The sequence below is a fragment of the Lemur catta genome, chromosome 5 (genome assembly GCF_020740605.2).
Source record: "Lemur catta isolate mLemCat1 chromosome 5, mLemCat1.pri, whole genome shotgun sequence".
NCBI lineage: Eukaryota > Metazoa > Chordata > Mammalia > Primates > Lemuridae > Lemur > Lemur catta.
Window position 1 is genome coordinate 11,623,717 of NC_059132.1, and position 27,144 is coordinate 11,650,860.

The following is a 27,144-nucleotide window of genomic DNA, read 5'->3' on the forward strand; positions in this document are numbered from 1 at the left end:
GCAATTAAATATTTTAAAAATAAAATGTCTATATAATTCATCTGTTTTGATGTAACAACCACAGATGATCCAATTATTTAAACATTAGCACAAAACCAACAAACGTTCTTTTTACAGTTTCCATGAAAGCCTAGGCAGGTGAAAAAGATGTGCTTCATTTTAAAATGATAAACTTATGAATTACATTGAAGACAGTGAACATACGAATTATACAATGGGTTTACAGAAAAAGACCATAAATAGGCAAAAGAGAACATGTTTGCCAAAGATTTATTTAAAACAAAACAATCAAAGTAAGTTGAAATAAAATACTGTAGCAAAAATTATTTGGCAAACTTCATTTCTTCTATTACTAGAGGAGAACACATGTTCCCTTTCTATTTCTGTGAAGACCCATGCCCTGAATATTGTCTCTTACAGAGTTGGGAAGACCCAGACTACCTGCACAGGCAGTTATTTGTGGATTGAAAAAAAAAAATCAAAGCAAACTCTATTCTTCTACCCCTAAACCGTTGGCAATAATATAATTTATATGACACAAGTTAAAAGGAATCTAAATTTTTCCGGCAGATTCTTTTATTCCCTAAAATAAAAGTTGAGAGGCATTAAAACAAGTTTGACAGTCAATTTAATGATAGATGCTTTTTAGTAGGGCAGTCAAATATGGTGTGTTCATTTTTTCCTTCTCATGGAAATTTTTGTGTCCTGAATAACTATGTAAATTGGGGCTTTCATTTATCTCAAACTATCTTTAATAATTCTGTTTATTTTCCAAGGGCTGAACACCTTATTAAGGAAAATTAAATAAATGAACCCTGAAGAATGCTGTTCTGATTGCTGCTAACTCACTGGCCAAATATGTCAGGAGATTTCAGATGCAGAATTTAAGAACTGGAGTGGGGATTATCTGCTCTTTTTAAGAAGTGGAGCCACATGAGACTCCTCTATTATCAAGACTTTTTTTTTTGGCATTGCTGAACATACTCTCTGAGGGAGGCATTCATTTAGAGATGGTCCATTTCCATGGATCCATGAGAAACTGGAACATACATCTACAATTTTGCTAATGTTTTTATAATTATGAAAACAGAAAACAGATGTATCTATGAAAATATTTAGACTTATCCAATGATATGTTAATTTCAAGGATCACAAGGAAGACTTGTGGAAATATTACCGTTGAGCCTACAATATAGAGAAATTTACTAATCCCCTGGATCTTGAAAGAGAAAAAAATCCCTCCTTTTGCATTTGCCTTAAACACATCTAAAGCTGCTTAGATGGTCATCCTAGCCATCACTCTCATATGATTTTGTGTGTGTAGAGTACAATCTGATTTATAGCAAATAAGGTATATGATTAAACCATACCACTTTTGCAAATATTCTAATCATTTAGAAGTAGTCAGTTCTTGAATATAAATTTTAACCTACAAGTTTCTTGGTGGGAAAAGCAAAATGAAGGAAAGTATGTTTGGTGAAGCAGATGGAGTATGGGTTTGCTCAGATGGGCTCGGGAACAGTAAATGAAGAGCAGTTGAAAAAAAAAGTCTGAGACGTGAGAGAGCAATGTATCCTATTTCATATTTTCTGACTCAGGTTTGCTAGGGTTGGGTCACAGACATTACAGAGGTACCCTCTTTCACACTGCCCACACGATAAACCTGCCATTCATATTTAATCTGAAACCTACCTAGTTGAGCAAAGAATCCGGCAGGATTGTTTGTTTCATATCTTCCTCATAGGACATATCACCTGACCTTCCCCCCAAATGGAAGAGATAATCAGTTTAATTATCTGATACAGTCAGTTCACGCCAAACCTTCATTTCATGGTTGGCTCTCCTGTGATAAAAGTGGTGTTTGGTAGGATGGCATGCATATGCAATCAAGAAAGCCAGGAGATGCTTATCATTTAAATGACATACACTTCTATCTCATTCAATAGCATGAGATGATCTATTTGCTATAGATTATTAGAGATCCTGGCAACAGATCTCTCAATCTTTATTGCTAATAACATCCCAGGTAAGTTGATGGGAAAGCTTCAGTGCTGCAGTGCTTAGATTTAACTAAATTGAAGCACTATTTTATTACACAGGGGAATCTTTTCCTCAACAACATAGGAAAGTCAAATAATACAGCAGTTGTAATAATTACAAAGCACTTTGTGCTATTTTAAGCACCTCTTATTCCAAAATTGCAAATAAAACTTCATGAAAAAGCATTTAACCCCATTTTGCAGATGAGGAAACTGAGGCACACAGAGGTTAAGTGACTGGGCCAAAGATACCTGGGTCAGCAGTAAATCTAAGAACAAAAAGTGGGACCCCAGTGTTCTAGTTTTTCTTGTACATTTCTTCAGTTATTGTTCTGGCTTTGAAAATGCCAGTGCTAAAACTGAAGGACAAGATTCTGAACCCACATATGCAAAGATTTGTGTAGCATTTCATAGAAAGAGTTTCTGGCTCCCTAACACACATTCCGTATGCATGGGAATTCTAGCCCCATAAATAAAACCTTGAAAATTTGAAAAATTGAGGTGGTTTTGTTATCTACAGTAAATGAGGTGTAAAATTAGCTTTTCAGGAACATATATTTGTTCTCAGAGCTGAATCCAAGACACAACTTAGGAAAAGTACCAGTCTTCTAATCGTCTCTGGTAGAAAATGACCTTATTGGTAACATAGTGTTATTTCTATATAAAAAAGTAGAGCTATCTTGTTGCTGTCAGCTGTCTGGGAAAGAATGTTATTACTCGAAACAACAAGAGGTCAGAATGCTCTAGGCATATCAGGATGCTTTTAAAAATAATCATAATTTAGCTTAATATTCACATCTCTGTGGCAAACCCAACTGTTGATAGAAGTTTACTTATCACCTCTATTGTGTTTTTACCCAAATCATATAGCATATTCATTTGCAGCAATTTTTAAGCAGCCACTTAAAAATCAGTATTTTGGAAATTGAAAGATTCAGAGATGCTCTCTGGCCCATGTTCCCTGTAGATGTTCTAAACAGAACTAAGTCAGAGAGCTTGTGATTTAGAGTATCGTCTTCTTAATTTTCAACATGAATGAGATCAGTCCATTGGTGGAGGAACGCAGATGTGAGAGAAGGACAAGGAAGCATCAAATCTGCTTTTATTTCGTATGTTACATTCCACCCGGGTCCTTTGACTTGGTTGTCAGTTTAGTTAGGGTCGCTGTGATCCACTTCTCATCTGTCATCTGCGGAATGAATTCCATAAGCTCCACCTTTTGCAGAAAAACAAAATGGAGTGGGCTTTTCTTCCCATTCACATTGCAGATGTCTCTGTTCCTGAGTTAAAAATAATCACAAAGACAGAAAAGCAAATCCCTGTAGTAAGAAACCAGACTTTTCAAATGAAACATTTTATTGTAAATAGCTCCTCATAGGTATTCCTCGTGCTTCATTCCCCACCCGCCCTTGTTTTTTTGTTTTGATCTTTTAAAATGATGTTTATTATCAGGACTAGTGTTTCCATGGGGTGTGGTGTTACATTAAAATGACCCCCTGCACAGCAGGGGTTGAATGTTTCATTGTAACTTTGGTTCCATGCCCAAGACACATCTTTGCTTGATCTGCTGAAACTGGTTCCATTGCTGAATTTTTTTCTTTACACAATATATGTTAGTTCTTTTCTTCTGGTTTGACATATACATGTTTCATTAAATGCAGCATATATTGTAGATTTTCAACAGGGTCATGTAGGAACTGTCAAGTAAGAAACCTTGAATAATGGCTTTAAAATACACAGTTGTAGTCCTGGCTACAGGGTAGTTCTTAGCTTTTGATCTCCCTTTCACTGGTGTAAACAATTTTGCCATCTTTGAAGGTTTAAAAGCATTTGCATTTCTGGGGTCTTATCCATGTTTTCGGTTACTCTGTAAAACAGAGGAAAAAATTCTTTAATTATCATTTCTGTTAATGATGGAATCATAAGAAAACAAACTTTTTTTTAAGGAAAAAATATTTTTTTTATTCTTTACCAACTCTTTGAGCTGTACGCTCTTGTGCAAGTTACATAACATCTCTATACTTGGTTATTTTAATTTTAAGTGAGAAAACAGAAGTATCTATTTCAAGGATTGTTGCAACATAATGCATACAAAACAATTAGCAGTTCTAGTCTCATAGTAAGTAGCCTGAAATATTAGTTATCATCATGATTGCTTTTTCCTCTGGGGCCTTCTAAGGTGATGCCTTAAGAAGTGCAAGGGTCATCATGTCCCAAACTATCAATTTAAGATGTTATATTAAAAACAGGTCTGTCCATGCCCTTCAATAACTTACTTTTATGTCACATTTCCTCCCCAACAATTGTAACCATCGGCACACTGTCTGCACCCTAAAGTCCTGATTGGAGGACTCCCTGGGAATTCTGCCACACAGGTTTCTGGTTGGTCCAGAGATGTCCCTGAAAAGGTGCTATCCTGGGGCTGTCCCAGTTAGTACTTCTAGCTCAAACAGAGGAACACTCTTTAAGTCCGTATGTCTGGGTTTTCACTTGGATAAAAGTCTAGGTCATAATGCTCTCTTCCAACAAAAGCTGGAAATGGCACAGAGGATGTGGTACCATGTGCTGCTTAAGGACATGGTCTTACAGTCTGAATGACATAGATGGAGAAAATAGGGTTTCCATTTTCTTGCTATATGTCCAAGGACAGGTTATTTAACTTCTCTAAGCCTCTTCCTCATCTATAAAATAAGGATACTAATTCTGTAAAAGGACTTTACCATTATCTCATTATCTCAGAAATGGTGACCAAAATCCAAAGTGGAGGAAAGGCACTCAGTACCCAGAAGACACTTCCAGTCTACCACACAGAGGCAAACTAAAGATTCAAAAAAATTCTTCCTGTGAGTGTCAGTCAGACATATTTGGAATGCATGTTCACAGAGCCATTTTGCTCCCAAGACTAGGTTGGGCTAGGGTGAAAGAGTGACATAGTCAAAGAGGGGGACCTGTGGGAAGGAAGTGCAGTGGTTGGGGTGAGACCACACTGAGGGAGTGTGGGGAAGGTGCCAAGAGACATAAAGAGATTGGTTGTGCGTGTACCAAGGGAGATTCACTTTCTATTGCTCAAACACAGACTTGCTCATCTTGCCTTTTCTGCCTGAGCAGAGAATTGAAGAGGGATGACAGGGCAGAGACAGGGGTGGTAGTATAGTTGTCTCCCTGCCTATACTTCATCAAAAGGCACCTATTCAGCAAGAAGCTGTGGACTGTACCAGCAATGGTACAACCTATAAAAACTGAGGTAAAACCCATTAGTTGAGTAAATACATGTTGGTTTTAAAAATTAATGGACTTATAGGCAGTCCTTTGGAATGTTAAATTTGTATAAATTGAGGAGTGCCTGTAAATGGAACTACTGTTTCTACAGTAAGGCCAGATTTATTCAAATAGGCATTCTGAATAACTGCACCGGGGTTACTTAATGGCACACAGGGGTTCTTTTTCATAGGGTGCTTAAAAGTGCTGAGCTTTAGTTTCATCCTCTGTGAAACAGCAATTGTAGCTATGATTTCTGAGACTTTACTCCGTGCTACCAAACTCTAACTCAACAAGTACAGTGATGTTGCTTCTGACTTGTAACTCTAGTATCTGTAAGGGCTTCACCATCCAACCAGTTATACCTCATCTGGAAACCAAAGGGCCATCTCTGACACCTTCCACTCCTTCAATCCTCATATGCAATTTATCATAGAGTATTCAATAAATGGTAGCTATTGTTATTACCTCCATTTACAGATGCGGAAACTGACACTGAGAATTGTTAAGTAATTGACCCATGAAAATCCTCATGGGGAAGACAGATAATAATGTTGAATGAAACCTAATTGAAACCAGAGGATCTGGGGAGGCTTCCCTGATTTTCCACTGAGATGGGAAGGATGAATGGATATTAACCAGTTGATGGTGGTGTGGGAAACATGGTCTTGCTAGATGGAAGTATATCTTGAAAGGCATGATTCAAGATAGAATTCTTGGTATGTCCTAGGAACTTGGATTTAATGAGACCTTCTATGTGCCAGGAACTGTCCTAATTGCTTTACCTGTATAATATCACTCAATAATCAGAAAAATGGTGAGTGCTATTATTTCCTAATTTTTTTGTACTGGGAAACTAATGTTTGGAGAGTTCTATGGTTTGTTTCCCCTCCAAAATTCATGTTAAAACTTAATCCTTAATGTAACAGTATTAAGAGGTGGGGCCTTTAGGAGGTTATTAGGCCATGAGGGCAGAATGGATGGGATTAGTGCCTCATAAAAAGGGCTGGATGGAACTATTAATAGCTTGACTTTTTTTGCTCTGCCATCCCTTTAACCCTTAGAGGACATAGTGTTTGACCCCTCCAGAGGATGCAGCAGCAAGGCGCCATCTTGGAGGCAGACACCGAACTTGCCGGTGCCTTGATCTTGAACTTGATCTTTATCTTGAACTTCCCAGCCTCTAGAACTGTAAGAAGTAAATTTCTATTGGTTATAAATTGCCTAGTCTCAGGTATTTTGTTATAGCAGCACAAACAGACTAAGAAAGAGAGGTATAATAGTATCTTTTTGCAGGGTTGTTATATTATTCAAAAAGTATTTATTGATTGTTGACCATGTGCTAGGTACTGTGTAGGTATTTGGGATACAAGGGTGAACAAAACAAAACATATGTTATCCCTACCCTCATGAAGCTTATACACAATGAGGAAGAGAAACACTAATTAAAAAAATATATAGACATATATCTAAATGCTTGTAAAAGTTGTCCAGGAGGGAAATTGAGAAAGGCTTTCCTGAGGGAATCACAAGTGAGCTGAGAGCTAAAGGATGGGTGAGTAGGTGTTGCGTTCTACGGACAGAGACGGCTTGGGCAAACCCTGTGGCAGGCAGGAGGCAGAGTGGCTCATCCAGGGAAACTGGAGCAATAGGAAGCCTGAGAGACTGTCTGTGGTTGGACCATATGGGGCTTTGCTGGCCATATTAAAGAACTGGGACTTGATCCTAATGGTGATGTTTTCCCAGCATGGGGGCAAGATTAGATTTGGGTTTCAAACAACTCCCTCTAACTGCTGTGTGGAGAATGGGTTTTAAGAGTGTCTATAGCAGAAGTACTGAGCCCATTTGGTAGTCTATTCCAGCTGTGGACAAGGGGGAGAATGTATTTGTTTATGTACTCTGTCCTTTGTTAATGCATTCTTTAAGTTAGTCTCCAAATGACATATGAGGAACAAATCAGATATATTACCTTGCATATTGTTAATAGCATAACATCACTATGCTATCCGTGGCTCTAATCTAACATCACAAATCTGCTTTCGTACTTAACTGCCCAGCTCTTCATTCATTCATCCATCTACCCTTTAGTCCATCTGTCAACTTAAAATGTATTCAGCACATAGTATAGACAAAGCACTGTTGTAGACATTGAGGATACTAAGATGAATACAACATAAGCCCTACTCTTTGCTTTATTAATAGTCCAATTTGTGAGACAGGAAAACAATTTTAATACGATTGGATAAAGGCTAATGAAAATATTTGCATAGAGAAATGAATTATTAACTGGCATACAGTGATTCATCTTATAGACTTTCCTTACCAATATAATACAATAAGGAGTGAAATTCTCCTATTTTAGACAACAAATACAGTAGAGATTGATCATGTGGCCATTTCTTTTCAACAGGCTACCTGTAGGCATTGGTGGGAGGAGGGGGTGAAAAAATATAAATGCAATAAAAAGTAAACATTTGCATATTTTAACAGATAATTTATAACCAGTCAACTCTGGCTGTTTTTATTATACAGTTTTAATTTTTGTTAAGTTTTTTTTTCTGCATCAGAACAATAATACAGTATTATGTGCCTTTCAACATTTTTTATGTTACTAGACAGGAAATCAAAATATTTAGCTGTCAAGTTCAAGAATTAATGGTTGACACTAGAGAAGTATCATCAAAAATGACCTAGAAAAAAAAAATGAACTAGACCAGAGTATGTGGATAAAGAATCATGATCACCTGTTCTCTGGTCTTCCCAACTTCATAATGAACAAAGCTGGTGCTCTCATGTTCTTCTTTAATTCATCCCTGCTCAGAAGAGGAGGATTTTCAATGGGTCATTGTAACCTGGATATAACAACTAACCTGGTGATAGCTGTTTTTCTACTCCTCTCATTTTCTTCTTTCCTTTGTCTCCTTGTGTAATTGTCTTTTGTGGAAGAATTAGTGTGCTATGGCTTGAATCTGTCCCGCAGAGAGCATATGTTGGAAACTTAATCCCCAATGCAACAGTTGAAGGTGGAGACTAATTAGGTCCCACCTCATTAGGTGATTAGGCCATGAGAGTGGAATGAATGGATTAGACATCAAAACTCCAGGTTCTTTGGCCTTTGGACTCTAGGACTTACATCAGTGACCTCCTGGGGCTCTCAAGCTCTCAGCCTTGGACTGAGAGTTATGCTTTTGGTTTTGTTGGTTCTTGGCCTTCTGACTTGAACTGAGCCATGCTACCTGCTTCTCTGGTTCTCCAGCTTACAGATGGTCTACCATGGGACTTCTTAGTCTCCGTAATTATGAGAGCCAATTCCCCTAATAAATCCCCTCTCACCTATCTATCCATCCATCCAGCCTATTGGTTGTCCCTCTGGAGAACTCTAACACAGTGAGAGGTATGCTATTATTTGAAATAAACAGAATGCATGGCAGATATCTTCTGGAACTATCTGGATCCCCCTATTTAAGGTAAAAGTCCCAACGTAATCCATGCAGCTGAGTTATTTAGTCATCAAGCACTGAGTGTAGTAAGAGTGTCTTCTAGGGAGCTTTTTGTGGCTTCCATACCATCACTGACAATAGTGACAGGTAATTGCTAAAAGATAACTATGAGTCACTCCATTTTAAGGAGGGTACCTTTATGTATAATTTAAGTTAGTCTTGGGTTTATGAGCAGAATATAAATCATTAATTTAGTATAGAAAATTTTTTTATAGTTATTCGCAGCATGCTTTTACTACCATCAACAAGCCAAGAACCTTTCTTCCTTGCTTATTCCTATCTCTGTCGTGCCTACTTTGGAGACATAAGCACCATTTATCAGTTTCAGTGATGTGGTATTCCCTTATATTATTTAAATCCAGATTATTCCCTGAAAAGAGGAGATCAAAAAGCAACAACTTGTTTGGATTTAGGCTGTAAACTACTTGGCAGTACGAGAGGTTATAATTTTGAATTTATATATTTGCAAACTCAGTAAATGTGATAGCTAACTTTTTATAATAATAGCTAAGAGTTGCTGATCATTTAACTACTTTCTAGGCAATGTGATATCTTTTATATGCATTACAATTCTCTCAACGCAACACTATACTGTAAATATTTAACAACATAATTATAACCATTTTATAGAATAGGAAGCCTAATCTCAGGTAGATTAAATAAATGCCTACCATTACAAAGCTAGGAAACAGCACGATTCAAGCATAACAGTATATTTAACTTCAAAGTTGTGCATTCTAAACTACTCGGCTGGGCCGGGCGCAGTGGCTCACACCTGTAATCCTAGCACTCTGGCAGGCCGAGGCAGGTGGATCGCTCGAGGTCAGGAGTTCAAGACCAGCCTGAGCAAGAGCAAGACCTCCATCTCTACTAAAAATAGAAAGAAATTATCTGGACAACTAAAAATATATAGAGAAAAAATTAGCCAGGCGTGGTGGCACATGCCTGTAATCCCAGCTACTTGGGAGGCTGAGGCAGTAGGATTGCTTGAGCCCAGGAGTTTGAGGTTGCTGAGAGCTAGGCTGACGCCACAGCACTGTAGCCTGGACAATGGAGTGAGACTCTGTCTCAAATAAATAAATAAAAATAAACTACTCAGCCATTTTCTGGTATATATTTTATACTGCCCAGATTCATTACCGCATTAATTTGCTGTATTATTTTAAAATATCATGATAGTCTTTCATTTATCAGACAATTACTGTGTCAATTTTGTGCTGCTTTGGAGGAAAACTAAATCAAATTTTGTACATCCCTCATGGAGTTACATCCAATGGGAAAAGGTATCCAGATCAGCACATTGTAATTTCAAAAAGACAGTAGCTTTGAAGTAGTGCCATACAAATAGAAGATGCCTCTGGCTGTTGATACATGTGGACATCAATGTTGCTCAAAATATGGGAGAAATGCCCTCTTTTGTCTGTGAGGCAGAATGGTAGTTAAAGTGGATGCTGAAATGAGGCTGCCTGGACACACATCCTAGTCCTGCCAACTGTAGCTGTATGGTCTTGGGAAAGTCACATGCTGCAGTTTCTCCAAATGTAAAATAGGAATAATTGCAGTACCTACCTCATAGGGGGTTTTGCGAGGATTAAATGTACGAACAGCTCCTAGCATATAATAAGTTTTAGCCATTATTGATGTTAATGTTTAAATCTTCTCATTTTTTAGTTAGTATTTATGAGGTTTGATTTTTCTTCCCTAAACCACCTGTCTTACTTGTCTGTTACTGAACTCTATTTACCCTGCGTATGTATTTTTTGGAGGGTGAAGGCTGCTTGTTTTCTGATATTTGGCCATTTTTATCCTTTCCTAGAGAATCTCATTTCATTACAATTTCTTATTCAATTTAAGAGATTCAGTCCTTTTCTGTATGTGCTGCCTGGTTGTCACCCTTCTTGCCAGATAAGGGATAGTTGCTAGTCTGAGAAGAAAGCTTTTGGAAGAAGGAATAAAGCCGGAGAGTTGGTTTCAAGAGGACATAAACTTTCTGGACATATCTGCTTAACTCTTTCCTTATATCAGGTCACGCTAAAGCACTTTTACTTGTCTGTCCCACATCCAGGTAATAGAGTTGATACCTACAAAGGAAATGTGTGTCTCTTCCATTTTCAACTTGCTATAGGAAATGTTAAATAAAATGGGGTCCAGGGAATATATCTATGCAATATAACTTTATAGGATAATAAAAATTGACTTGGACCATGACAAATGGATTTAGAATAGCAGCTAGCTCTTCTGTATTTTTAACAATGGTATTGAGATTTGTGGTTTCCATACCTGGCTGAACATCAGAATCACCTGGCGTGCTTGTTAAGTACAGACCAGACCTTGCTCTCCATCTCTCCCACCCTCTCCCTCTCCATCTCACCTCCATTTCCAGTGATCTGATCCATTAAGTCTAGAGCAGGGCCTGGGGGTCTGTATTTTTAAGCACTGGGAATCACTGGCTAGGATTATTTATGCATGTATTCACGAGACATGAACTTGGTATTAGTAATAAGATTCTCCGTTTTTTTCCAAATTGACATTGAAAATTCCCTTATTTGAAAACAAGATTCAATTTCCCTTAAATAGCCTGCTTTCCTGAGTTCTGATGAAGAGAGACTAGAGAAAAGGGTTGAAAATAATAATCATTATTAGCTTGTTAGATTCACAGAATCAGAACTTTCTAGCTGAAGGCCAGTTTAAAGATAAAGTCGTATTTCTTTACTTTGCATTTATAGAAGCAACTCTTTCTGGGTAATGGGAGGTTATGATGAGAATACTAAGGTCCACAGATATTGTGACTACCCAAAGTAATACAGTTAAGTGGAAAATATTCTTGGTTCCCGGCACACTTTATAGATTCTTTATTTATCCAATAATCACCCATATAGATTGTCTCTCTGTCTCATTTTACAGTATTTAGGCTAACCAAACCAAGTGTGTCTGTTTTTAAAAAACAGAGCATAGTAACTATAGGCAGCATCCTTCTTATCAAATACCTCTTAGAACCACAGTTTGAAAATTAAATGGAATCTTACCTTTTAAGAGGCACCTTGACATCAAGGCCATAGAATAAAGGCAAGAGAGAAGAACAAGAATAGAAACAGAAACTGCAGAAGAAAAAGAAGAAGATTATGTAAATCTGAATTTCTGTAGTGCCCTTCAGGTAGTACAAAACCTCAGCTTTTCCACATTGCTCAAGTACGACCACTGCTCACATATACCTCAATTACCTTTTTGTTTAAACAATCCATACCTTTCATGTATCTACTGACAGCAATGCTGGTGTTCAGCTAACACTGATTCTACATTTTAGAATTGTGAGTGGGTCTTACAGATAATTGGTCTAAGCTCCTAATTTTATAGATGACAAAAATAAGCACAGAGCAGTAAATCAATAGTTTAAGTTCACACAATTTCATGGCACAGCGAGGGCTGGAGCTTAGATATCCTGAGTCTTAATTCATTATGTATCCTTGGCTCTGTCTTTCATATACAGGAGGGTATTTCAAAAACACAAAAGATGATCAGAACATACACTTAATCACTCAATGCTATCACTATGTGGTTTATGTGGTAGGTTTTAGGACAAAGGTGCCGCAGGGAGAATATTAATATGTAAGGTAAACATATAATTAATTATCCATAGTGGAACACTTCTGAGAAGGAAATGGACGCTGTTGGTACTTACATTGGGGCAAGAGGTATAAATGGGTCTGCCCTGGGCAAGCGAGGGTGGGTGGCCGTGCTATTGGTATGAAACATGCTTCTACATCAGTGGGTGCTTCAGACACTTAATGTACCATTTTGCTCTAGCTGTCATGCCTCTGAGATAGACTTTTCTTTATTTGACTCACAGAAGTTAAATGAAGTCTTATTTGTCTCTCTTTACCAAGAAACTTCACTAGAGAAGCTGATAATGGAATGGACAAACTCATGCTTGTGTAGCACTGGTATATAACTAACTGTATGTGAATTATAAAAGGTCACAGCTCAGGTCAGTTTTCAAAAGATAACTGATTTCCTTGGTGGTTCACCTTTGCAGAATCAGTAAGTCTTTTGCTGACTATTACACTCCAGGGACATCCTGTTGGACACATTTTTGAATCAAGGCTGTGGCATTGCCATATTGTGCATGTTATTTGCATATTTCCTTTAACGCCACTGCATGTAAAGTTCTTGCTTCACTATTGCTAAATTCTACAAACAAGTTATAAATATGGTGCTAGGACCCATGTGTTGGTTTATTATTCTGAAAAGCAGAAACTTGGTCCCTTTTTTTTCATTCCTTGAAGATATAACTAGCAGGAGAAGCTCGAGGAGAGGAATGGAAGGCTTCCCATTATTCCTAAGAGACTATCAGACATCAGAGCTACCTCTCTGGGCATGAGGAGATGCCCATCACTTAGTCTGTAATGAGATTCTTAGTCCCTGCAGTGTAGGGGACAGACCATGGCACTTGGAGTCAGACACCCTGACCTCTCTGGTCTTAATTTGCCATAGATTGGTTATCTAATCTTAGGCACGTTATTTAATTTCCTTGAACCATTGTTTTATTATCTGCATAGAAGAGGATTATGACATCTGCTGTGTCTGTCTCACAGAATAATTGAGAATCAAATGAGATAATGGCAGTGGAAGAGCTTTGGATAAGGTAAAGTGTTGCGTACAGTTGAAATAATTTTGCGTTTGTTGTTATCCCCTGATTCGTACTAATTGTGAGCATGGAAATGAGCAATAAGGGAGGGATATTGCATGTACCCTGACTGGGTGTTCAAGTACCCCAAGGGAAACAATGAAGAGTATCTCTGACATAAGGGATCTTTAGCCTTTTTAACCTGGTTTGAGGGCAAACAGAACTGAAGTCAAGTGAATAGAAGGTGACTTGTAAACCTCACCTCTCAGTCAAATCTCTAATCTGAAATCAGCTGAATTGTTTTTGAAGTGGTTTAATTTGCTATCATCTGTGAAATATGCAGCTTTGATAACTAAAGAGTCCTTGTTTTCTGTTCTGTATATTACCTCTTTGTCATAAATGTTTAGGAAATTCAGACCTGTGAAGTATATTGGGCAAAAGAATTGTGAAAAAGTTCATACTGAATTCTGACAGTGAATATAATCTTAATTCCCCTTCTCCCAACATTTCCATGGGATTTAGAGAATAATCTAGGGTGGTAACATTAACAGATATATAAAAAAAATCTCCCCCTTTTATTTGTGGTTTTAAACCTCAGCTGAATGGGGACTGAACGGTATCATGAAGTTTTGGGGGCAGAGCTGCCTTAACCTTGACTTCCCCTTGAGCCAGCCCTAAGACAGTTTATGGATTAGCAGAGAGAATGGCTAAGATCTGGCCACTCAAAGGTGTGGACAACGGAAGACTTCCAGCATGGGCTCTGACAACCAGGGAAGCTGGGAGCAATCCCTGCCCTCGGTGGGTCTTCCTGCCAATCACTGGGAAATTAGACTCAGTCCTTGGCTTATTGCACTTTATCTTTGCCTTGTTTGATCCTGTAGAACCAAATAGCCCACTTCTGAAATGAGGGAAATTCATACTTAAAATTTTGCAGAAGATGTGTACTTGAGGGGTGGAAATTTGAAAAATGATACCTTTAATTTGACTTACACTTTCTTAGTCTTTCCTACTTTTCATATAAGTGACTTCATTTGTTCCTCACGGAACTCATGAGAAGAGGTAAGGGCAAGTATTATCATCTCTGTTTTATAGACATGGCTTAGACACAGGAGGTACAGTCACTTACCCAAGGTCAGATGAGTCCCTGAAGACCCACCTGTATAGGAATCTGGGTGAAGCTGGGTGCCTGGTGGTCTGGCTACTAGACCCCACCAACTCTCTCTGACCTCACATATTTGGGTAACTATAGAAGCAATTTGAGATGAACCAAATTCTAACTATTGTCTCAGGAATGGCAGATGGTTTGCTATTTTCTTCTTGTGTGCCCGTGGAAAATACTGCAAAACAGCCCTCTCCTTTTTCAATGTTGGGGTTCGGGTAGCTACTTCCAGTCAATCAGATTGGAATCCAGACAAAATCCTTGCCATCCTTGCTGTGTCCTGGGCAGGGACAGTCTGGCTCACTGCAGCCTCCTGGATAGTTCCCTGTCCCTTCTTCCACCACACACACACTTCCCAGTGCCCTCTAAGAACCACTGTGTTTTACCCCCCAAACACTGGCTGACTTGGAAGCAGCAGTTACTCCTTCAGACCAGTAGGCCAGTGAGAGGAGGATCTAATTATCGTGGGTCAACCTAAGTTTCTGAACTTACTGTCCAGGTGAAACTACATAAAGATGAAAGGTCTTTTTATATGAATAATAATGGGAAAGATTTTAAAAAGGTTCTAAAAAGATTTTTAAAAGAAAGAGCAAAGCAGAATAACAAAACTCAGAAGAAACTTTTGGAAAGGAAATGAAGATGAAAAAAGAAAACACTTAAAAGAATAAAAAAATCAACACGAAGGGCAAACATGTCAAGGCTGGGTTACTGATGCCAGAACCTTTCCAGGAATTCTGGTGCCTGACTGAAGGTGAAGGCTATGTTTACAGTGGCTACACCTGCCTCTGCAAGATACACAATAACTGAGCAGCCAGAAAGCAAATGCAGTGAGCAACATCACTATGACTTTCCGATTGAACAAATAGAGAATAAAATAGATACTGAACTCAACGCATACCTTTTCTTCTAAATCCTTTATCTGTCTTTTCTGGATGTCTGTTTTATCTTCTAAGTCACGGATTCTCTGAAGAAAGAAAAAAAAAGCATTAGTGGGTGTGAAGTTGTACAGAAAAATCGTTCACCAAACTAAAATGCAAAACTTACTATAAAAATATGAACATTTGTACTAGCAGATGGAAACATTACATGTACATTTTTCCCTACCCAAAAGGGTACTGCATGTTTCAAAAATGGCCCATATTTGTGGTGGAAAATCATTGTCATTGATTATATTTTCAAAAAATACTTGCCACCTATTTGTACTGGGCCTGAGCCTGCCAATGCGTTCCCAGTGAGAGAGGTATAGATCCCACCGCGCTGACATAGGGTGCCATCGGGCTTGGCCATGAGACTTGTTTTGGCCAGTGGAATGTGAGTTGGAGGGGGATGTGGGAATATTACATCCTTGTAGAGAGAGCAGTATGTCCCAGAGCTAGTGAGCAAGAAACAAGCTTTATTGTAAACCATTTGGATTGAGATTTTGGGTTGTTTATTATCACATTAAAAATGGCTAAGGCTGACTCACAAATGTAAACAATACCATTGTTCTTTGCTAACCTTTGTTTTTTCAACCTTATTTCAACTGTTTCGGGGTAGTATAGCCTCACCAAACAGGATTGGCTAATTCTCATAAAACAAAATAGAGATGATACTTCAACAAAAATTCCCAGGAGGGAACCATAATTAGGAAAAAAACCCAGAACATAACAAAAATAGCACAAGTAATCTGAAAGACAAAGAAGCTCCATGATTGTCTCTGAACTTACCTGTCAACTATTTAACAAAATTCCACTAATTTAAACAAAACAAACTTGAAATCGACATTACATAGAAAATTATTTACAGGTAAAAACTTCACATTTATATCTAGCAGTTGAAAGGCTTTTTGTGTTCCTGCCCATAGATATACCCCACAGGCTTGTTATTTAATGCCTCTGTTGGGAATAATTAGAAAATAGAAAACTAGGAGAGTCTAAGAAGAAAACACTAGAAGCCAAATGGGGCGATAATTTAGAAAGAGAGGTTTTTATAATGCGACATGGGGAGAAAAAAGGGAAGCTAGAACAAAGGATACTTGAACTTGGAAATCACATCTCCTTCTTTCGAAAACAGTAGATTTCAACTGGGGGTGATTTTGCCTGCTGCCCCCCTCCCTCCAGGGACATCTGGCAATTTCTGGATATTTTAAAGAGTTAGTTAATACATTTGTTTATTTTAAATTGTATAATTCAGTGGTTTTTATCATATTCACAAAGTTGTGCAACCACTGCTACTATCTAACTGCCTGGACATCTTTTTTTATTATAACAACTGGGTACTGTGTGTACCCAGTTAGAAGTTAGGGTGTGGGTAGAAGCCTGGGATGCTACCAAACATCCTATAGTACACAGAACAGCACCTCCCCCAGGCCCCCACAGTAAAGAATAAAGAATTATCTGGCTCAAAAATGTCAGTACCGCCAAGTTTGAGAAATCCTGCTCTAAAGGAAAGGAGCTGAGGTTTGTGCAGGAGGGGATGGTGTGCTTTGGTCAGAATGAGACCATCGAAATTGACCTTGAAATTACATGACAATGGATGCTGGAGAAGGGGATGGTGTGTATATATGTGTGTGATGTGTGTGCTGGTGTATATTTCCATAGTGCTGTCTATGCTCCAAAGCTACAGTAAAAGCATAAATTTGCAAGACATTTCCACCTTAAGTGTGCAAGTAATTCCTTGGCATGTCTACAGGTAAGTATTATACTGACAAAATCATGAGCATGTGAGTACTGCAGTATCTGTTCAGCCATCAAGTCTGTGCTTTTTGGGCACCTCGTTCGTTGCATGTTCAGGACTGTGCTGGATATAACAAAGAATACAGATAAGGCATCAGTTAGTTCCTGATCACAAAGAACTATCAGGTCCAGATGGAATAACAAAATTAAGTAGAAATGGTAATTGACAGCAAAAATCAGTACAGCTTCATCGCCATCTCCAATTCCTGGCACAGTGATTGGCATGGAGAAGCTGTCCATGCATATTTGTTAAATGAATTTGCTATGCTACATTGTATGACATATGCTTGATTTCCTTTGCCTTCCCATCCACTTGCCATCCAATCCAACAGGAAACCTTGTCAGGTCTAAAATAGATCCTTTTTCTACCTACTTCTTTTGATCTCTGCTGTAACCAATTAGTACACCAAGTCATTGTCATCCCTCATCAGGACTGGCATGATAGCTCACCACTGGCTCTTCCTACCTCCTATCTTGACCATCCTACATCCACCTACAGCAGCCAATGTGAACTCTCTAAATGTGAATGCTCACCCCTGTCCCTCCAGTTTAAGGGGGTGGGAAGGGGAAAGAGGAAGACTGGCTGAGTTATACCCAGAATAAAACCCAACTCCAGTAAGGCCTTACATGGTCTGGCCCTTTCTTAGCTCTCTGACTTCACCTCCTATCAACCTCACCCTGGCTCTGTGTGCTCCTGACATACTACCCTTTTCTCTGTTCTTCAAATATTCCAAACTTATTCCCACCACAGGGACTTAGCCCTTGCTGCCCCTAAGTTTTGGGACATGTTGCCAAGATCTTTGTGTGGCTGGTTCCTTGGGTCTTAGACATCTTCAGAGAGACTTTCTGTGACCAGCCAGTCTAAAGTGGCCAATCTTACTCCCAAACTCACACACATCATATAACTTTCTTCATAACACTTATTGCCACTCTCTGAAGTTGTTTTGGTCACTGTTCATGTGTGGTTTTGTCCCTTTCCATCTGTAAGATGACAGTAGTGACCTTTATGTCTTTGTTTGCCATCACATTCCCAGTGCCTGGTACACAGCGGCTTCTCAATGAATGGTTTTGAATGAGTGTGTAACAGGGGTGTGGAATGTAGATGTTTTCAGCAGTGTGTGGTCCATTTTTTTTTATCAGGCAGAGGCTCTTGAAGGTGGTGGATCTTAAACTGGGACTGGAAAAATGAGAATGTCTGGATCAATGAAATGGGAACTGAAGGGTGTTTTAGGGTGAGCAATCACACACACAACAGCTTAGAGGTGGGAAATAATGGCCCAAGTGGTACCAGGAAGTTTTGTGTGAGTGGAATGGAAAGTATGCTCTGGAGATTGTTTCTCATCAAGTTTTTTTCGGAGAGGTAGCCAGCTAATGAAGAGAACTGCACAACGGTTGACTCAACTGGAAATTGAAACCATGGAGGCTTCTGGGCAAGAATGCACCATGAGAAAAGGTGAGAAGACTCTGTGGCGATATGCATGGTAGACCAAGGAGAGGAGAGCTGGAACTAAGACCCCATGGCACCTGCATGTACTTTTTAAAGTGCCATTTATTAAGATGTATCATAATTATTCTTTGTATTAATCTCCATGGTGAATGTCCACGGTGAATTCTCTATGCCTAGCACGGCATCTAGCATCTAGGAAATGCATTTAAAGATTTGACTGAATAAGTGTGTCAATGACGGAGTCAGGTTACCACAGAGGACATTTGGCAGTACCTAGAAGCTGTTGCAATGATGAAAGGTCCTGCACATACATGCCTGGGTGACAAGTGCAAACAAAATGGACCAGCTTCAAAAACATTTCAGGGGAAATGCCAGATGGATGTGTTGGCATTAATTCTTGGAGGTAAAGGACAAAGACTCCAGTGTTTCTAGCCTGAATGATGTGGATATGATAATTCTACTGACCAAAACAGGCAGATGGGGTGAGAGGAGAGAAGGAGAAGAATGAATGTTTAAGTTCACTCTGAAACATTCAAGCAGAAATGTCTAATATGCTCTAGAAGTTAGAGTGTGTTACATAATTACATATGACAAATCCTGGCCAATGCCTTCTGGAATAATTCTATGAAATTAAGCTACTGATTAAAAGGGAAGCAGGAGAGTAAGAAATAACTGGAAAAGGCATATTCAAATGAACACTTGTTTGGGAAACAGAAATGGGAAGAGACAGTCAGTGGAACCCTCTGAGGCTCAGAAATGTAATGTGCCTATCAACTCAAACTGGATAACTTCAAACAAACAAAACTCACTCTTTCAGGAGTGAAGTACCTTAGCTAGCTGGTTTAAAGAGAGACTCAAACGGGGTAAGGATTTTTATCAAAAATTGAGATAACTATTAGTCCATCTTAACAACACATACTTTTTGGATTCCATGATATAACTCCCAATTTGTTGAAATTAACTAAATGCTATTGTAGCCTAACAGATTTGTGCAGAGGACACTTTTATCCTGTGCTAGAAGGAAAGAAGGCATGAAGTAATGCAATGATGCCATAGAGCCTATTAATAAAGCCTTTAAAAACTCTTTCCATGGGTCAAAGCCCAAACCTTTGTGATGGAATCTGAAGGGGTATTGATAGAAACGTGCTTGTATTTATCATCTCTGGGGACAAATGGCTTCAGAGTCTCCTGCTAACTTGGGTAACCTGTTAGCCTATAAAAATCCACAGTGCTCCTGGCTGCCTCTGGAGTGTACTAAGTGTCGTGTTGCCCGTGAATTGTTCTTATTCGTGTCACAAAGTAAACCCTGTTCCTTTTCCACTCACTGATCGCTAATGACCACATGTTTCTTACCTCTTATGGATCCAACTGTACCAGTTGCTTCTTATAGCTTCTAGGGACTGAATACTCTAGCCTGACACTTTCAATTTGGGGAATTCTTATTGAATCTGCTTTTTTACGTGTCAAGCTATGCCATGAATGAAGAGTCGAAATTAAGAATTTTGGTTGGAAATTACTATTGGGTGCCTATTTTGAGCCTTGCTGGTCTGGAGGAATCATACAAGTCATGGCTGACAGTGTCGTGCAGTGGTTAGTCACACCAGCCTCGGAGTCGGGTAGACCTTGCTGTAATCCTGACTCTGTTCTTACTTTCTGTGTCATCTTGGACAAATCGCTTACACACTCTTATCTTCAGTATTGTTATCTCCAAAATGGGGACAATAAGAATACTTACCTCATAGGGCTATTATGGAAATTAAATGAAATGATGTGAGTAAGAGCCCTTAGTTAAGTTCCTGACATATAGCAAGTGCCAGGAAGTAAATGGACCTTCCAGGCTTTGTTCTTGTTGCTGTTTCTTCTGGGAATAAAAAAAAAAGGCCCTTTTCTCTTCTACCCTGTTCAGATTATCTGATCAGGCTGCTTGGGTTTCGGACTGGCGTGAGCGGAAGGAGGGAAGCCCTGGACAGTGTACTGCTTCCCTGCACAGGGGAGATCATCAGCCTCCTTGAGATTCTAATAGTATTTTCTGACAAAGTTCTAAAAATAGTAGCAGTATGCAATGCTTCTGACATGCCAATTTTCTCAAGACCAAATCATTACAAAACTGTCATCCTGTATCTGAGTGAAAGTGAGAAACAACAGCTATTTATTTTTGTCTCTGAAAACAACTTCTACCTCCTGGGCTTCTCCATACCCACACTCCATACCATGTACTCAGCACTGAGTCCCACTGGCTTAGTGCCGACCCTACACAGATGCGGCGACTCCGTCCTCACCTGATGGGCTTGCTGTAAGAGCTCCATTCTCTCCTGAAGAATCTGACAGTCATACTCTCTGCTCTTCCTCAGCATTTGCCGCCGTAACTTTTCTACTGCCGTCCTCAGCTCCTCTTGCTGTTTTTCACTTAATAATTCGCCAAACTTGATAACAGTTTCTTGCTGTAGAGCATTGTACAAAGTAGCTTCTAGTTCCTGGATTCTCTGGCAAATAGAATTAGAAAAGTCTAACTTTGGAACTTGGCATTTAGGTGTGGTGTGGGAAAGTACACTATGTATGTGTATGTGCATAGATGCATTACTTTAGACTTACAGGGTCTTAGCAATTTCAAAGCTTTTCCAGCCTAACTGCTCTTTTGAAAATCCCTGTCCTATGACATTCCATAAGGGTCATTAGCCAATATGTGAACTTCTCTAGCAAGGGGAAATGTGTTCTCTTTTTTGGGCTCCTGTCCATTCCATATACTTTTCATTTTTAGAAAGCCGTTACTTGGCTATAGTTAACTGTACCTCCTATTCTCAAATGTAGCTGAGAATAAGTTTGTTTTCTCTTTCACTTGACAACCCTTCAGATATTTAAAGTCATCTCTCATGGTGACTGTAATTTTAAAAATAAGTGGTCTAAGTTGGAACAAAATACTTGAAATTGGAGATATATCTCATGCAAAAAATGCCCTCTCTCTTCCACATGACAAACCTCTGTACTTGAAGATGGCTTTATAGTCTCCATATTTTTTCTTGAAATAAAATTGGGAAATAAGATCAAAAAAGGACCTGCAGTCTTGGAATTGGTCTGTTTTTTAGTTCTCTGAGATCTATAGTTGTTCTAGCTACAATATTTCTCTTTGACTCTCCTCTTTTATAGATGAAGGGTTACTTCCTCATTTCTGGTTTTTATTTTTTTCCAAAAGCTGCAGATACAGTGGCCAAAATCTACATTCTTATCCCCTGTAACTTTGACAGAAGCAACTAGACATGCTTTGGTGGGGAATATTGTCCTAAAGTTAAATAGGTTTTTCTTTTCTTTTTTTTTGAATGAGTACTCAATAGTCTTGGGTACCCCATAAACATACATCTTAACCTTATTTTATGTATACATAGAAGCGGCAAAGGTGAAAGGGTAGGAAGGGAGGGAAAAATCACTTTCTTTTCTGTTCTCTAACTAGCACCAATTCGCATTCTCTTCTCAAACAATGCTCAGAATCTCTTATTCATTTTGGAGGGGGAAGACTAATTCATCTTTGTTACAGCACGGGCTAAGTGCTTCACTCTTTTCCCAAAAGTGACTCAGGCTGCTTCCAGGAAAGCATTATAAAAACCTCTGCTAGCAACTCCTTGAAATATTCCTTTAGTTTGCTCTTTTTCTTTTGATTCATTACTGTGAATTAATGGGTGGGGGGGAGGCTGGGCATCAGGACAGAAGAAATGTGAGCTGTAGTCCAATATTAGGAATTGTATGATATGAATTTGATACAGGGAATGGATCAAATGTGCTTCTCAATCAGCATAATCTTCTGTGGGAGAGAAAAAGGCACAACTCACTTACCAACACGGCCTCCTTCTCTGTGGCTGGGTTATGGTAGTTACGGCCACAGGGTCCGGAGTCAGATCTACACACTACCTGTTTCCCAACTTGGGCAAAATTCTTATGCTCTCTAAACCTTACTTTCCTCATATATACGATACAAATAATAATCTGATATACACCTCATAGGGCTGTTGTGAGAAATAAATGAATTAAATATATACACATTAAACACATTAGTATTCTACCAACTAGATCAGACTCCCCCAAAATTGGATTTAATAAAATTTCTCTTTATACAGAAGGAACAGGAATAGAAAAAAAAATTTCTCTTCAATCTACACTGCCATCCAATCTGTCTTTCATCTAAATATTATCTAACAATATATATTTAATTTAAGAAATGAATATCATGTAATATTTATCAAATATTATAAGACTATTATAATAGCAAGAGCTAAGGATATATTTGTTCTAAAATTAAAACTGGAAACTAATGAATAATTCCTGAATGTTGTGGTCTATTCAAGCACATGGCATGGCAAAGTAAATAGGATACTTTACTTCATGGTATATAATTGTGAATACTCTGGGTGTCTGTCACTTGAACCTACCATATATGCTTGGTCAAGAGCTTGTTTTCTGTAGTCTAGTTCTTCTTCCAGGTAGCCTTTTATTTTGCAGAATTGTTCCTATAATAAAGGGCCATATTGATAAATAGAGTCAGCTTAGTTAACTAGAAAGTGACATACAAATTGTATTGATTAATGTTTTCTGTAATTCTACCATAAGACAAATCACTAGTATTTGTAGAGTCATAGATTTTTCCTGCTGGGGACGTTGTCCAACTTTCACAGTCTCACAGAGGGAATGCGAAAATCAAGGGAAAGAAGCATAAATGATATAACGAAAAACCCACGTGGAATGCTCTAAAAGACTTTTAATGCCAATCTGAGAGTATGTAAGTAAGTATAGATTTTGACAAGTGTTAAATAATAAGTCTATCTGTGTAAAACTATTATGATAGTATATCTTTGGAAGACTTTTATAAAATGTCATACGTAGCAGCCCTGTATAATAAACAAGTTTAACTTATACAAATTCATCTGTGTACAGTTAGCAAACACAAGGACAAATAAGTTTAAAAAGTGGAAGTGGCAAAAAAAAAGTTAAAAAGTAGGAGTGAATCCACCCACACTGCCACTTAACGGGTGGGTGTCGGCCCTTGCCACAATGCCCATGTGAGCTGGGAGACATAAAACTGACGTCCCCTAATTTGTTCTCAATTTCTGTGTGCCTCTCACATCATGAGCATCTTGCCATTGGCATTCAAAACTGTATCTTTGTGTTCAACATAGTCCCAAGTGCAAATCAATTGTTTCATTGAGTGCTTAACTGAAGGAACAAAGACCTCTTCCAACCCTGGAGAAAAACCCAATTGTGTTGACTTGTAAGAGAATATAAGTCGGCATGCAGCAATTTTGTTGTCGACTTTCCTGATGATGCCTGGGTTCCAGTGCCTGGAACAGTACCTGGTACAGGCTGATTACGTAATTAATATTTGTGCATTTAAAGAGCTTTCAAGGGTAATATTGAATATGAGTCTTGTTATTTGTTTTAACTTTAGAGCCTAACCTCTTGGTAAAATGTGAACCCTGTACAAAATACAAGCAAATGGTTTGTAAGCTGCAACATGCTATGTAGATGCAAGTTGTTCTTATTACAGGACTCCCTGACCAGATAGGAATCCATTGCATGTGTTTTAGTTATCATGATAATATTAATGATAGTCTTGTTATAAAATTCTAGTCATTGTTGTAAGTTAATAATAACCAATTCCTAGACCTGGGGATTTATTTTTATTTTTAATTGTGGTAAAATGCACATAACTTAACTTTACAACCTTAACTATTTTTAAGTGTATGGTTCAGAAGTAGGAAGTGTATTCACGTTATTATGCAACCAATGTCCAGAATTTTTTCATCATGCAAAACTAAAACTATATCCATTAAACAACAGTTCTACATTTCCTCTTCCTCTCAACCTCTGGCAACCAGAGTCTACTGTCTGTTTCTGTGAGTTTGACTACTCTAATACCTTACATGAGTGGAATCATATGGTATCTTTTTATGACTAGTTTTTTTAGCTTAATATAGTGTCCTCAAAGTACATCCATATTGTAGCTAGCTATATCAGAATTGCTTTCCTTTTTAAAGCTAAATACTATTCCATTGTATGTATATATCATACTTTATTTATCCATTCATTTATCTGTGGACATTTGGGTTTTTCTAACTTTTGGCTGTTGTGAATAATGCTATGAACATGGGTGAGAAGTATGTCTTCCAGACCCTGCTTTCAATTCTTTTGGATATATACTCAGAAGTGGTATTGCTGGATCACATGGTAATTCAATTTTGAATTTCTTGAGCAATTGTCATACTGTTTTTCATAGCAGCTCTACCATTTTACATTCCCATTAATAGTGTATAACGGTTTCAATTTCTTCACATTTTTGCCAACACATTATTTTTTTGTTTTTTTGATAGGAGCTATCCTAATGGATGGGAGGTGGCTTGGGGATTTTTAAAATCAGAGTTACATCCACCATTCATTAAGTTTTCCCTAATAATTAAATACTGTAGAAAAATTATTTAGCCTAAGAAAGAAAACACAAGGAAACACCTAACTCAATTTTCTTCAGCATTAGTTTTGGAAATTTCCCAAAAACACATTTTTTTTTTTTTATGAGACTGTAACTTCAAATTGTTGGATACTTCTGGGAATTTTGTTCCATGGTCTGAACACAAAATAATGAGGCTACATATTTTCAGCGGTGCCAGATAAAACTGGTAGAGGCAACTTTCATTTTCCATTTGCCTTATAAATTTTTCTTAATTTTTATGATACCTCAACTTTGTACTCACCATGTCACTTTCCAATTCCATCATTTTCTGGTGCAAGGCAGCCTCTGCTCCTTCAATTTGCTGGATCCACTAAAGGGTTAACAAGACAAAAGTGTTTGACATGATTGCTTGATATGACATATATCTGTGTGCTGTCCACTAAGGTGCTTAGTCTCCTTCCCTTACATATCAGGAAGCATACTGAGAACTGAAGTGAAAACAATGTACTTTTATTACTTAGTTGAGAAACAAAACTATAGTCTTCTATGCATTCATTCATCCATCCATTCATTCAACAAATGCATTCATGGATGTCTACCAAGTGCTAGGTAGGTACTCGGGCTGTAATGGTGAACAAGACCAAGACTTCTGCTCTCACTGGAGGGCACCATAGACGGCTTTCTTGGAAGTGTTAATTGTACTGGATTCTGAAAAATTGGTGAGAGGAGATGACTAGGAAAAAATGAAAAGGAAGTTGCAAGAAGAAGGGACACCATGTCTGATAGCTGGAGGGAGCAGGATGAGAGGAAGATGGCCAGGCAGACTGGAGAAATGGTAATTTTTCAGTATGTAAAACTGATTATAGCAAAGTGTGGAAGAATTATTTTTGTTAAGTGGAAACACTTTAAATCACATAAAAAGAACTTTCCCAATATGCAGAATGTATCATTCTGTTACATGGTATTGATATTAGCATTGATAACATAACCACAGAGCTACTTGCACACTTTGCAGAATATCAATTCCTTTTGTCATCTAATATCTGGTCCATATGAAAATTTCCCCAATTGTTAGCAAAATGTCCTTTTTTTTAAAAAAAGCACCTGGTTTTGCTTAAATTGGGATCCAACAAATATTCATTCCATTATTTCTAGGTTTCTTTTTATCTTATAGCAATACTTTCTTGCTCCCCTACTTTTTTTTATGTAGTTATTTTTAGTAATTTAACGGTGTCATTTGACCTGTAACAGTCCCTCATTGCAGATTGGAGAAAGCTGATTGCTTGCACTTGGTTTCATTTAATTTCCAACAAGCTTTTGATGCATTAGGAATTAAGGAAGCATCTCAATGAATGTATACAGTTCTCTGTTTATCCAACCAAGTACACATGACTCTCAACTGTGCTGATTTATTTTATTTTATTAGAGATGTGGTTTTGCTATGTTCCCTAGGCTGGAGTGCAGTGGCTACTCACGGGTGTGATCACAACACATTACAGCTCCGAACTCCTGGGCTCAAGTGATCCTCCCTCCTCAGCCTCCCAAGTAATGAACTACAGGTGCGTGCTACTAGTCCTGGCTTCATGCACTCATTGTGGAGGCGTCCTCCATACAAGTTATCTGGCTTCTCCGCTGGGCTCTTTCCTCTTCTCTCTCTCTTTTGCCATTTACCAGGTTTAGACACAAGGGGGCAAGAGCACACCCAGCATTGATTTTTCTCCTGAAAGTCCCCACATTGGGCTTTGTGAATGAGACGGCAATAAGCTACTACTAAGCTACAGAATCAACTGGGAACAGTCGCTAGGTACACACCCAAGGAAAAGTCTATGACAAAAGCAATGCTACAGTTTACCGCCTCTCAACAAAAACCTTCTTTGTTGGTTTCCCAGCTTGGTAGGGATTATTTGAATAATGTAATCCAGAAGTTTCCCATTTTTAAAGAACTATATTTTTAAGGGACTTCAAAGCCAAAT

The 27,144-nt window shown here is 38.3% G+C and overlaps 1 protein-coding gene across 3 annotated transcripts in view; it reads right to left on the minus strand.

Annotated features, from left to right (window-relative positions):
- Positions 1 to 3,374: 3,374 nt before the first annotated feature.
- The window catches only part of JAKMIP2 (janus kinase and microtubule interacting protein 2), a 145,842-nt gene continuing 122,072 nt past the window's right edge, over positions 3,375 to 27,144 (minus strand). For 2 of the 3 annotated variants that reach the window (XM_045552667.1, XM_045552669.1), the window contains 5 exons: positions 25,473 to 25,541; positions 23,160 to 23,237; positions 21,021 to 21,224; positions 15,479 to 15,544; positions 11,845 to 11,895 (listed from right to left, as the gene is read on the minus strand). In XM_045552667.1, coding sequence (XP_045408623.1) covers positions 11,845 to 11,895; positions 15,479 to 15,544; positions 21,021 to 21,224; positions 23,160 to 23,237; positions 25,473 to 25,541 — 468 coding nt within the window. Of the gene's footprint in view, positions 3,907 to 11,844; positions 11,896 to 15,478; positions 15,545 to 21,020; positions 21,225 to 23,159; positions 23,238 to 25,472; positions 25,542 to 27,144 lie in introns of those variants that run through there. The other variant, XM_045552668.1, reaches the window with a different exon arrangement.